At 49.1% G+C, this 13,137-nt stretch overlaps 1 protein-coding gene across 2 annotated transcripts in view; it reads right to left on the bottom strand.

The window, feature by feature from the left end:
- The window catches only part of LOC142563975 (tubulin beta chain-like), a 31,091-nt gene extending 24,258 nt beyond the window's left edge, over window positions 1-6,833 (bottom strand). Inside the window, exon 1 of one of the 2 annotated variants that reach the window (XM_075674736.1) lies at window positions 6,666-6,833. In XM_075674736.1, the coding sequence (XP_075530851.1) occupies window positions 6,666-6,722 (57 nt within the window). In that variant the 5' untranslated portion in view covers window positions 6,723-6,833. The remainder of the gene's footprint in view (window positions 1-6,665) is intronic. The other variant, XM_075674734.1, reaches the window with a different exon arrangement.
- Between the last annotated feature and the right edge of the window lie 6,304 nt (window positions 6,834-13,137).

The raw sequence follows: 13,137 nt of genomic DNA, 5'->3' as shown, positions 1-13,137 counted from the left end.
CAGCTAATCAAACTGCACTCCCCGGTGACTTGCATATGAAAAAAACAATAGTCCACCAAGATAAATAGAATTAGTGTTATTGGGATACAGCGCTGCAAAGCAATATGAAACACAACCAGAATAAGAAGGAGCTTCAAACAAGTAGTTGATATTATGAACAAAAGCTGGGTAAGTGGATACATGCACAAGAATCCAAGCATGAACTGCCCATGGAGAATGAAAAATGGAAAGTAAAACTGAGATGTGTAACCTTACACCTTATAGCAGAAAGCTTTAAATCGAAGGCTAGCAAACAAGTCCACCGCATTTTATTTACTTCATAAAAGATTAACGTTTCTACTGAGCACACTGCAAGTACCCTGGTGGGACTTCCAGCGGGATAAGGTAAGAATCTAGAAGGAATGCCTACACATGAACGCTCATGCATCACGGCTCATGTTTGCAAACGAAAATCAACTGCTGAGAGCTGGCAAGTTGTAGCATGCCGAGCTGGCAGACCGGGGGGCCTAGTGGACAGGAGATTGGCAAGGCCAGATGAGAAGAGAGCGTCGATGTGAACGGGCACTATTAGTAATCTCTGCTGTCGGGCTAATTGCTACGTGGGTGGAAATGGCTTGAGGGGCAAAGTAAGGAATTACAAATAGAAACGAACAAGCGCTTGTTCCCGTTAGAATTGCAGCTCCACCTAGTGGACGCTAGAGGAGACACTAGAGACGACTGCTACATGTGAAATCGGAGGGGAGCACGACAGATTAGCGAGACATGCTCAATCCAGTACAAAGACAGATGTTGCTGCAGGGGCCCGCATAACTCAAGCGAGACTATCCCATTAGTGGCATACAACGCCTGTAGCTGGTGGAGAGTAAAAGAGCTGAACAGCAGTGAATATCAAGCGCACGGGACAAAAATTTCAGGGAATGTTAAAGGTATCCTGTAACAATTGACCATTTTGTGCAAACGCACAGATTCATTAAGGTAGGTCCTGATCATTAAGTGACGCATTTAAGCGTTCTGCATAAAGCATGTCATTTATTAGAAGGTATTAAAAATATACATCACTACCGATCGGAGTGCCAGCGCTCCCACGAGTTTTCAGCCGCCCTATTCCAAATGACGCGTGTTGTCCATCCGACATCAGCAAGGCAAGCTATCCGACTAGCTACCCAGGTCATGTCATCGATTTTTTTGACATGATTAACAAATGTTTTCAGTAGTTGAAATGTTCGTTAATTTGTTTTTATAGAAAGAAATAACACAAAGAATACAGAGGGACACTGTCACTACACTCAAGCACTTCTGGCCCAACAAGCATTGTGTGCTTGTGTTACAACGTACTCCGTGTTGACGGAAGCTGTGCAGTCAGTGTTGGTCATGTTCCGTTCACGAGCACCACGGTTCGCCTTTGTTGCATTGTGGGCTGCAAACGTAGCGATCGGCGATATATCAAGCTGCGACATTGTGTCCCTCGGCAAAACAGCAGACAAGCAGAGCGACTGCAGCACGTGGACTGTCTGTATTCAATCAGCACCAGTACCTATACGCACTTGCAGCCATCAATTCGCGCCAAAGGATTACTAACACAATACAGTTTAGCGTGTCCGGTATTTGGGCAAGCACAAGTGGGCATTTTACGAGATGAGCAGAGGTGCAAACGTGACAGGCCTGAACAGTGCAACCACCTGGTGGCACAGAGCTCAGCCAAACAGAAAATATAGTAGTAACCAAGTGTACTCTACTTTGCTGCTGGTGTGAATCTGTGGCAGGGCTGTAATCGTGAACACATCTTTTTAAATGTTTAGGAGGGGGGAACTTATAATCGCTTGTAGCTCCTAATACAAGATGCTTCCCTTAAATTGTGGTGCCAATGTTTTACTGCAGATGTGTCCTATGCATGGTATAAACTTTGTCCAAACTGTTTCAGGGTTTACCCTGAAACAGTTTACCCTGAAACCCTTCAAAGGTAACTTTATTCACTCACGGAGTGTAGGCTAGAAACTTTCTTATCAGCAATTTCTTGTTGCACAGCAGCTACCTGTGCTTTCTTTTCCTTTGCTGTTTGATTTGATGAGCAGCGCAAGGTAATTTTTTTTGCTTCCACATCTTCCAAGAAGCGGTCTTGACTCGAGCAGCACTTGTGGTTTTGTTATGCATCGTGAAATGCTTTTCTTTTCATATTCCCGTCTTGATCTGCTTCTTGAATTCATTAGGTATGTGGCACATTTCTGCCTTGCTAGATGCAGAGGCTCTCAAGGTCCTTTGAAAAAGGAATGGTAAAGATACTACCTTGGCTTCTGATGGCCTCACAGACACGAAGCCAGGAAACAAAAATGTGCCTTATCTTTAACAGCGATTGGCTAGTTAACGCTGAAGCTTGTCCACGGTAAGCAGAAGCTTCAGAGATTCCCAGAGTGTACCATATGCATTGTCACGTTTCATCAAATGCATGAAAAAGTTATCCATATGCTCTTGGTTCCTTTTACAGCACTATAGTTCATGTTGGAAATTTTGACAAAGGTTGATATACTGTGCACATAGACTACATCGCTCTTGCGGTCAAAAAGAAGGCTGGCATCGATAAGGCAGTTCAAAATTATTCCGAGCTTTCCCAAGCATTGGCTCATTTTTTGTTTCCCCCAAGATCAACGCAAGACAACACTTGGGCTACTGATTAATTCAGAGGGCCTTCTTCAAGCGCCTTTTCAGGTCGTATGGACTAAGACTTTGCGACAGTCATGCCAAAACTCGAAGATACCATCTTGGGTCAGCCTTGCTGCTTTTTATAGCCTTTTCAGCAGCACGTCCCAATGTACTGTGCAATTTTCAGGATCCTCTGCATTAATGTTCAGCAAACTAACAGTAGCAACTCCTGCAAGGACCGAGCACTTGCAAAGATACTATGAATACCGTCAAGCTCTTCAGCCATAGAATACCATGGGTGCATAGCTTTGTACAACCATTTGTAGAAATGGAAGTTTTGCAAGTGCAAGCTGGTCCTTCATAAACACACTGACGGCCTCTTACGATATGCTTTTAGACAGGTCATTTACAGTTCCTTATGGCCTCCAGATGCTTGTTTAAGGGCTCCCAGGATTAAAGTCTCCCAAAAAATGGGTACATTCTCCACCCATTGGCTTGGCACAAATTGATAAGGAAATAGTGTTGTGTAACCATGATAATGTTTTCTTGGTGGGCAAGTGCATCATGAAATAACGAAAACAAGCTAGACAAGTAGCTGCTAAGTTGGCAGTTTGTTCCTTTAAGCCCTGCTTTGAAGGAGTTGTGTACAGTATGCACACGATCCGATGTCCCAACACTGGATCTGAAAGCGACTTGTGCTGCTGGAATCCGTGAAACAACTTCCAGTTGGGATTGAAGTCATCCATTGCAAACTGCACAATATTGGTGAGCAGAAGAGGTAAGGCTGTCCCATCTACTTTTTGAGGAGGCCAGCCACTCTGCTGTCACCCAAGAAGAAAAATATTTGGTTGCCGAATGAACATCGTTCCCAAACCCCACATGGATATGCAGTTGCTGCTGAAGTTGCTCATTTATCGTTTTATCGAAGAGCACAAGAACATGTTCCGATTTTTCAGCGATATCTTGCCCTTGCAAAGCACAGAATGGCTGCAGGCAATGACACAATTGCACTGCTTCTCTCTGCAAGTCAATCTCCAGACTATTTCATTTTCGGTAAACATTTCTCTGAAACCCAGTGCAACGTCTTTACACGAGCTGTACGAGTAATGCGATGACAATTTACAGGGTCCACAAAACTTTGGCTTCGACTCATGCTTTTTTACAGTTCAAGTGAAGCATTGCACTCCAGAATGTACTATGTGCCTCAGCACTTTGGTTTGTGGGCACATCTGACAGCATGTGATGGCTGAAGGTAACTGACAAGAGAAGGGCTGCATAAAACTGCCACAGCTCCAGATCCAAGCTCTGCACATTTTACGTGGCTCTCCAAGACAGATTCACCCACTGAGACAATGTTGATAGCCTATAGATTGATAGACATTGCTCAGCAAGGGTCACCCATATTTGGTCTCGCCCATTGCCAATAGTCTCCATGCTGCTTGGCTGGAACTTACACTTTCCAACAGGCATATGTGGGTGCCAAAAGAGCACCTTGCAATCCCACCGCAGAATCACGACAACACCAGCCACAACAAAAATGTTAGTGCAAACACACTAGCAGGAAAACAGAATCCCGTCCTCAATCACCGTCGGGCGTAGCACAATGGCAAGGCAACCATCAAAGGGTGGCGAGGTGAAGTCACTAAGGCTAGCCTGCACAGTAGATATCGCGCCAGCCAGCACTTCAATATATCCGTGGATAACTGGATAAGTTCATTTCGTCAGTGGGATACGCGACCCATAAGCGATACCCCCGTCACGCGGGCACTTGAAAGTCTTGAGAAAAATTACTTCTCCCGAGAGAGTCTTACTCGCGGACACATGACAGGGAGCCATCTCTTTCAGAACCAGTCTCTTTTGGAAGTGGACTTAGTCAAACTAACATCTTCGTGGCGCCGACAAATGCAAGCAATAGCAAGCACACAATGTTAAGAGCTGGCTCAACTGGCCCCGCTTTTGAGACGAAGTCGCATGTAATGCAGGACGAAATTGTCTCGCTTCAAAGCTTGCTCTTGGTGGTGCCGACGACTTCTCAGTAGTTGCCGTTTGTCATGAAAGGCGCATTTTAAACATGCCTTCAGTACGGACGCAGTGACACTCCGCCGACTGTCCAGAAGGCCCAGTGCCAAAGTGGTTGCTAGGCCTGGCCCACTCTGCATCGAGCAGTGGACGCCGCTTCAAATAGTCGCCGATAATACGCGAGAATGCACAATTTTGGCAGCATTTCAGACATTAACAGTACATCAAGCAAAGGACGGCTGCGTTTAATATGCGATGTACCCAGGTAAGCAGACATCGCCCAGGAGAATCGATATTGCACAAGCAATGGCTTGAATAATTCGCATCGCTTGCGCATGCTATGAATCTAAGAAGTGCAATTTTCAAGTCTGAGGTATATTTTTTAATACATTTCAAGTCCCAAGTATATATACTTTGTGGATACACAAACACATTTTTTTCATGTCCGAGGTATATTTAAGAATAGTACATTTATAAATTCTGGTCATATAAGATCTTAAATAATCTGTATGGGCCTTAATTTATGCATGCCATGATCTTAAGGGAGGCACATGATGAGAATGACATACATGTATATGGCAATTAATGCCAGGACTCACGACGTGACATGCAGTGGCGTAGACAATTTTTCTTCCAAAGGGACGGAAGGGGGGGGGGGGGGAGGGCACGTGCCCGGTGTGGCAGCCACTGACTACGCCACTAATGACACTTTCTTGTTTCTGTTGTCACAGAGCCACACAGTACGTGGGATCAGAGGCCGTATTCTCAAACGGTCCACTCCGGCGATAGTTAGACTTCAGGCGCGCGCTCATTGGCTGGTTGAGCAAACTCGGATGACGTAGCGTATTCGATTTTGCAAAAAAACAACCAATCAGCGCGCACCTGACGGCGCACTATCGAAGTGGACCGTTTGAGAATACGGCCCCAACACAGCATTAGCTTATAGTTGGTCTATATTAACTTTTTTTTTTCGGCTAGGACTATTCTAATTTGACAATGAATGCGCGCTAAAAAAAAAAAAAAACCATAACAGCACGAAGGGGGCCGACGGCGATCCTTGCTCCGGCCTCAGCGGCCTCAATCCAAAACCGCCCTGCTTCCAGGTTTGATCCCCCCGCTGTCCCTTGGGCGCCCCGGAGATGCTGCGCAGCCTGCTTTATTATAACCTCAGGTACTCTCCAGAAGCCTCCGTTTGCGGTCACATGTGCCCTCCTAGAACATCAGACGCAAAAAATAAATGTATCGTCGCAAGTAGAAATGCGCCCGGCGACTTCTGCAACACCAGTCAGAACCTTGCCCACGCGACCACCCACTTTTCTGCGCTGTTTGCTTTTAGCGCTCATTCGTCACGCCAAAGTATACATCGAATATGCAACCAGCAAGTCTTTAAATCCCAGTTTGCACGAAAGAAATGGTACAGCAACGTGTCATCAAGGCCTTAACCAACAAGGCACAGCGGTCATTCCTCTTTGGCAATGCGCCACGACCACCACTATTTAAAAAAGAAAAAAAAAAACGCTCTGGAGTGGACATGTCCTAAAAGCAAAGCCGGGCCGCCGCCATATTAGTAGAGGAACTGAATAACGTTAGCATTTAGCGCAGAACGGGAACCGCCTCGTCGCTTCTTGCGGCTACAAGACAGCCAGGCAAGCGCAGACTTCACCTCTGCTGGTAAGAATGTACGGCGGCTGGCAAACCTTGGTCACGACCATATAGGGCGCCGCTGCAACGGTCACCCACACAACCAGGTAAATGCGCCGGCATTGTTTGCGGGCGGGGTTTCCGCTAGTGTTACTTTTTACAGATTAGACACAGAAAACTGCACAAAGTTGATTGCTCCCGTACTTGCAACGACTAGGGATGAGAAGAAACCTCGAGTACACGACCAGTAATAGGCGGCGCGGTTTTGACAGAAGCTGGAATTTGACGTACCGCTGTGCCTAACCGCGCCAACGCCCGGCACACCTACCTACTACAACACTGGATTAGTAGAAACTGCTTGTAATTACCTTTGCTCCAATCTGGTTGCCACATTGGCCCACCTGCAGGTGCACAATTTCACGCATTCTCGAATTCTTAGAGCTGAACAAGGAAGACTAGCAGGAACTGATGCAACACCGTCAGCTTAACAACGTGATGTGCACAAAAACTCAATTTATACAACGACTCAACGGACAACGGCCGAACTCTGATGATGATAGCCCAAATTCACGCCCTACTGGTGGCGCCCTCTGACTAATAAATGCATATCTGAAAGGTAATGTTGTTGCATACTCCACGAGGCAAAAACGATTGTGAGTACCGGAAACACATCACAGACGCCAACATTTACGACAAATAAATAGGTCATGTTCGAAACAGCACTCCAGTGGTGGTTCTCAGATGCAGATATCCGCGGCCGCGCTGGTACTTGAAGCGGGGGATCGAGACGACCGCACACAGAATCCTGCGCAGATCACGCTCCTGCACCGATAAAAATAACGTCGCAAAAAAAAAAAATAATAACGTCATACGCACGTTTTACGCACGCGTATTTCCGGTTTATTGTTGGCGTGCCGCTTGATTTCAAGCATAATTTCAAGGGTCCCCACATCCCCACATTTCTCTCTCGCAACCACTGCTCCTCGCACATGCGCAGAAAGAGCGGAGAAATCCAATTATTATGTGCTCGTTACAAGACCGACGAGACGTTCATATGAGGAGTCGTTAGCCATTTGTGCGCAGGCGCGAGTAACAGCAGACGCGAGGGAGAAAATGCGGGGGCAGTGGGGGCTTTTGCTCTCTGCATGTCCTTGAGACGTGCCGGCAATGCGTAGTGCGGGCTCCGCCGCTGGCAGCTGCCCGCGCGGTGAGGCAGTGGGCACGGACGCCCAATTTGGTGATCGCTGTGTAAAAAGGGGGCAAGGTTCTGACTGGTGTTGTATAATACCCTACTTACACTCGTCACGACGATAGACTGGATTTTTTTACAAGCACTCCTCCAGGAGTGCACATGTAACCGGCAAACGGAGGCCTCAGGAGAGCACTTGAGCAGGCGGCGCAGGATCTTCAGGGCAACCAAGGGGTAGCGAGGGGATCAAAGCTGGAAGCAGGGCGGCCCGTGGGTTGGGGCCGCGGAGGCCGAAGCGTGTCAGGGGGTGTTCGCGTAAAAAATTGGCTGTCTGCGATAGCGGGCACCCGATGTTATAGACCCGGCCCTGGCACGCGCAGGGCTCGGCGAGCCACAACCCGCGGACCAGTTCGGGTTCTAGTTTTGCTGTCCCCGTTGCTGCTTTGGTGTCCTGGAGGCGCCGCCAATAATGCGAAATAATGACACGTTGTTTCAATTAGTAAAAAAACAGCAATAATGCGAAATAATGACACTTTTGTTGAATGCCAATGGCGCAGTCGGAGCAAGTTTTTCTGCTCGTTTCGGAGCAAGTTTGTTCCAATGGCAGAGTGAGGGCGGGAGTAAGGTGTTCCAATGAGAGAGTCGGAGGGGATTCAGAGCGGGAGTCACTCCGTGGAGCAGAAAAAGATGCTCCGCCAAAATCGGCGGAGTGGACCGGAACTCTGCGTGACGTATTTCCTTTACCACGTTTTTCTGGTGGGAGGCGCCACCGGTCACGACTCGCGAGGAAGCAAAAGCTGCTGCCCGCTTGGCGAGATATCCATTCCGCAATTAAAAAAAAAACAGGTGAACGGCGCTGAAGAGACAAGTGATCGGTACGGCGGTGCTGAGAGCAAACAGCGGAAGGAAATGACAACACGCAAGGTATCCTGGGTAACTCTGTGATAGAACTTCCGCTTCCGCCTTGCTCCGGCGGCGCAGGTTGTGTTCCACTCGCGGATCCGGAGTTCGTTGCTCTGCGCCAGAATCGAGTGGTCGCCCGCGGAGTCTGTCGGCTGCTCCGACTCCGCCATTGGAATTCAACATTTGTTTCATGGTTAAAACACGTTGGCGGGCTAGTTGGTTGGCGGGCCACAAGCTATGTAAACGGGTTAATACAGAGAATAACAAAAGGCACGCATGTTCTACTCAACATCGCATACAATTGGTAACGTGCACTCATAACGTTGTCTATGCCATTCCACTTTCGCGCGGAAGAACGTATGTTGGTCAAACCGGCAGATGCATCAATGAGAGATTAAAAGAATATCGATATAACGTCACTAGGGTAATCTCAGGTCATTTGGGTATTCATTGCCGAGATTGTCCCTGCAAACGTACCCATGTTTGAAAGTACTTCGATTCTGTATAGGGCTCATAGCAGGATGACAAGGGAGATTGTGGAGGCCTACGAAAGTGCAAACTTAGAGGAAAGGTGCGTGAGCAAGCCATCATGGTCGCTATCTGAAGAGGAGATACGATTCCTCGGTTTATCTTTGCATGCAGTATCTCGGTTTATCTTTGCATTGCAGTATATGTTTTCACCATGCCTTTCACACGTGTACGGTTCATCGAAATGCACCACTGAATGTTCTTTTTAGCTGTCACGTTTGTTTCCGCTCGTACGGTATATATTTACGGATGCGTGCGAAAACAAAAACTTGTAGATGAAAGTAAAGCGCTTTCTCTGTGTATATGCTTCTTTCTACGCCCTCGTTCAGTCACGCTTATAGCTCTATCATGGACGCTGTTGCAATTAGTAAAAACCCGATTGATTAAATATAATTACGTCCAGCCGCCAACTTGTGACGCTAAGTTCAGCACTACTGCGCCCGGCGACTTTTTTCATATGCGGCCCGGGCTCTACTACGGTCGCTACTGCTCCCACAGAAACACCTGCGATGTTATTTACAAGGTACTTCGCCGTAAGGCGCGAGAAACCTATGATCTGCCACGACTAACTTAGCACGAGCGCCGCATGTGCGAGACAGTCTATCCGACACAGCGGTCGCCAAACGGGGCGTCAGTGCCCGCTGCTTTACCCATTACCGCGCCGGCAGCCAGCGTCCGAGTAGACAAACTCGACCCCGCTCCGCAATGCCGGCACGCCTAGGGACAAACGCCTACAACACGAGCTAAGAAACCTCCCCCGTAGTGCATACGCAGTCATATATTACGGCGTAAAGTGGCTCATGAGTGTCCGGGCGCAGTCCGTGGTGGACGCAGGAAAGCGATCACCGGCGAGGGGAGCAGGGAGAGGACGCGCCATGCCAGCAGCACCGTGCGAGTGGGCGCGTGAGTGCGCAGTGCGCGCACATCGGCGACAAACCTTGCAGCATTATGGCGGTGATTGCATCCCAAGCTCGCGGCTACGGCGGCGTCCGTTCGCAGAACAGTTCAGACAACAGCTACAGAGGCAGTCATAGATAGGCTTTCGCCTATCGCAGTTTAGCTCAGCAAAGTGCCCATAGAATCTTCAAGGAGCCAAAGCCCCCAGATTTTGAGTGAAATAAACGCACAGCGCCTTAGCAACCGCGGTTTGACGCCACTGCCTCATGTCACGCCGTGAGGGTTATTGGCTTTGCGTCTCGCCCACATTAGCTTAGGTTAGCTTCAGTTTAGGTTACGTTTATGTTACCTTAGGTTACGTTAGCGTAAAAAGCATTAGGGTGGCGTGGCGTATTCGAGCGGGCGCGACAGAGAAGATCTGGGGGCTTTTGCTCCTCCTAGGCACTACGGAGCAGGTTTGTTAGCGCGTTGTAGGATTTGGCGGTCGTAGCTGTAGGGAGGACCTTGACTCTTCGTCGGGACTTAGGCGAGCATGGTTTATTTGCATTATTTACAGTTAAAACAAGACATACATCGACAGTCTAGCGTGACTCCCAAATGGAGCCCGCAAGACGAAGCATACAGCAATCGAGCACACAGCTCACGAGTATATTTCGAGCACGACAACGAGCACCAGCACTAGCAGCCGACAACAGGGCCGCTATTTCGTAGCGATGCCTTATGCCTTATTCTATGCTATTCTTATCATCCACCACACACGGCCGCCTGATGCCGTTGATAATGTGGGCAGACCGTCGCTCTGACCACTGGCCAAGCGCGAAGAGCCTGAAAAAGCATAGAATCGGAAAAGGCATCGCTACAAAATACCGGCCCAGCCGCTTATAACCAATCCGTTCGACGTCATCGTTGGACGTCATTGTAGAAAATCCTCGTGGTCGCCTTTGAGTGAAGGGGGTAGGGGTTTTACACACACACATGGCGCACAGGTTTCAGTGCTCTCTCCGAGGGCCGACGACCTTTGCAGCGCAGTCGTCGTATCCAATGTCCTGCGTCCCCGTAGTCAGGTGGTCACGCCCGAACCCAGCCGGCGCCTCTACATTCCAGAGCTGCCGTAGTCCGCAGTTCTCCAAAGGAATTTCACGGTTGGTTAGCGCTGTCCTCGCTGGTTCTCTGAAGGGCGCCACCACCCCGCATTGATCGACGCACCTGCAGCGGGCTGAAATAGCTGCAGGCCGATCCTAACAGCGTGTTGTATGCGTTTGTCCCTAGGCGTGCCGGCATTGCGGAGTGGGGTCGAAGTTGTTTTTGGTAGTGACTACAGTGACGGGGCCCGTCACTTTAACACCAACACTGTAGCGACGGGGCCGTCACTATAACGATGTCGGTATAGGAGATATGCACTGACCTCGACCCGCGAGGCGGCGACAGTGTCGCTGGGGCAGCCGCGTCATGTTGACGGTCGGGGAGCATCGAAAAAAAATGGCAGCGGTCTTACTCGCGCGAACATCTGATCCCTATCTTTTGGCCCGCCGTTCGCCTTGTTTTCTTATCCAGTCGCTGATATATAAGCAGGACGTTTCAGTGTCTCGTGCGCAGTGCTGTTCTACGTCTACGAACAGGTCTACGTACAATGTTTACGTATCCGGGCAGACTACGCTCCGGCGTGACCGTGTGTCAACTGAGCTTCGGTGTCGCGGTGAACTGTGCTATGTTCGGATGCAGCAGTCACACAAGAAAGAAACTCGGTGATAGGAATGTGTTGTCCAGATCGGGTTCCTCTCGACACGTGGTTGTTTCTATTCTTAACTGCAACCTTAATCTAAAAGAGCACAGCAGCTATGTGCGAGCACGCCTCTGCCAGGCCTGCCTTGCAGGCGCAGTGCGCCGCCAGCTCTCGCCGTTTCATTTTGCGGGAAGCCATGGTGGCGAGTGGCTTTTCATCGAATGATTGTGATTGACAAACCTGGGAGGGCAAGAAAAAAAATACTGTTTTGGCAAATTGACGTAACATAAAAATTACGAAGCCTGTATAAAATCAGCGTTTAGTTTTCGGGGGGGGGAGGTCTTTTTTTTTCGTTGAAGCAAATTTAACGTTATCCTTTGACGACGCAAGCGGACAACGCGGAGTAAATTCCGTAATGAAGGCGATCATGTTACGCGAGCACTTTGACGCGCGGCTGCTGCACCCAGCGCCCGCTCTCCAGATCATTGTGGCCTTCCATCGACTTGTAGGCTTTCGATTGATCGCGGGTCGCGGAGCTCGTTGCATTCGCTGTGTAATCATTGATGTCTGCGACGTCCACGCGAGGCAGTAGTCCGACATCGCGCCGAAGCTGATGATCTTTGAGTTCTAGCTGGTCGACACAGTCGCACGAGCGCACTTCCGTTTTCATAACGCGATTTTTCTGGTTCGCTCTACCTACGCACGTACGTGCTTAGGCCCATGGTTGACCTAAGACGTACTACTCGATAGCCAGGTCAGAAAGGCACATTGAAAAGGTCGTTTGACGGTTCGTGCGTATCGGTGGGCCACTTGGCGACCCAGGCCTGCTCGCGTAGGCAGCGCGAACTTGCGACCGCAGTTATGGCGGCCTCCGCGGATGCCGCTAGCGCTCCTAGCAGATGACGTCATGTGCATACCCCCTATTGGGGGCAAGCATAGAGTTTCCTACAAAAACTCTAATGGGGCGCGAATGCTTACGGAGTCACCATCTGTCGGAAGCGCCTCACTTGCGTAGTCTGAGGGATAACGCGGCGCGCTCCGCATAGCTAGGTTTGGCTATCGGCGCTAAACAAACGTACTACGCGGGAGCTCTCCTGGACATTTTTGCAAGTACTCTCGAAATGACAGAAGCATCTTAGCTTTAAAATAATAGTAGGTAACGAGATAGCGTCTGTAAACCATTCTGTGCCTTCTGCTTGTCCAAGATTATTATTTTAAAGCTAAGATGCTTCTGTCATTTCGAGAGTACTTGCAAAAATGTCCAGGATAGCTCCCACGTAGTATGTTTATCTAGCGCCGATAGCCAAATACGTACGGTAAGCTGGGACACTGCGCGCGGTCGCCGCGATCGATTCCCCCGAACCGGTTTCTTGCGTTAAAGGTAGCAATCGCTGAGAGAAAGCTATGTGAAATAATTGCTTATTGTGGGCCGTCTGTGTAACCAAATGGAGCATCACAAAATGAAGCTTCAATGCAGCGATCGCACGGGTTCGCGGTGACCGACTGCGCGTCTGCATGCATGTCCGCGCACAATGTTGCGCTTTCGCTGCGAGAGCGTTTTCGCACCGTGCCATGAGCGTTATGCCGCAGTATATGAGCA

The sequence above is a fragment of the Dermacentor variabilis genome, chromosome 11, assembly GCF_050947875.1.
Source record: "Dermacentor variabilis isolate Ectoservices chromosome 11, ASM5094787v1, whole genome shotgun sequence".
Taxonomy (NCBI): Eukaryota; Metazoa; Arthropoda; class Arachnida; order Ixodida; family Ixodidae; genus Dermacentor; species Dermacentor variabilis.
This window is presented reverse-complemented; position numbering and strand designations above follow the sequence as displayed.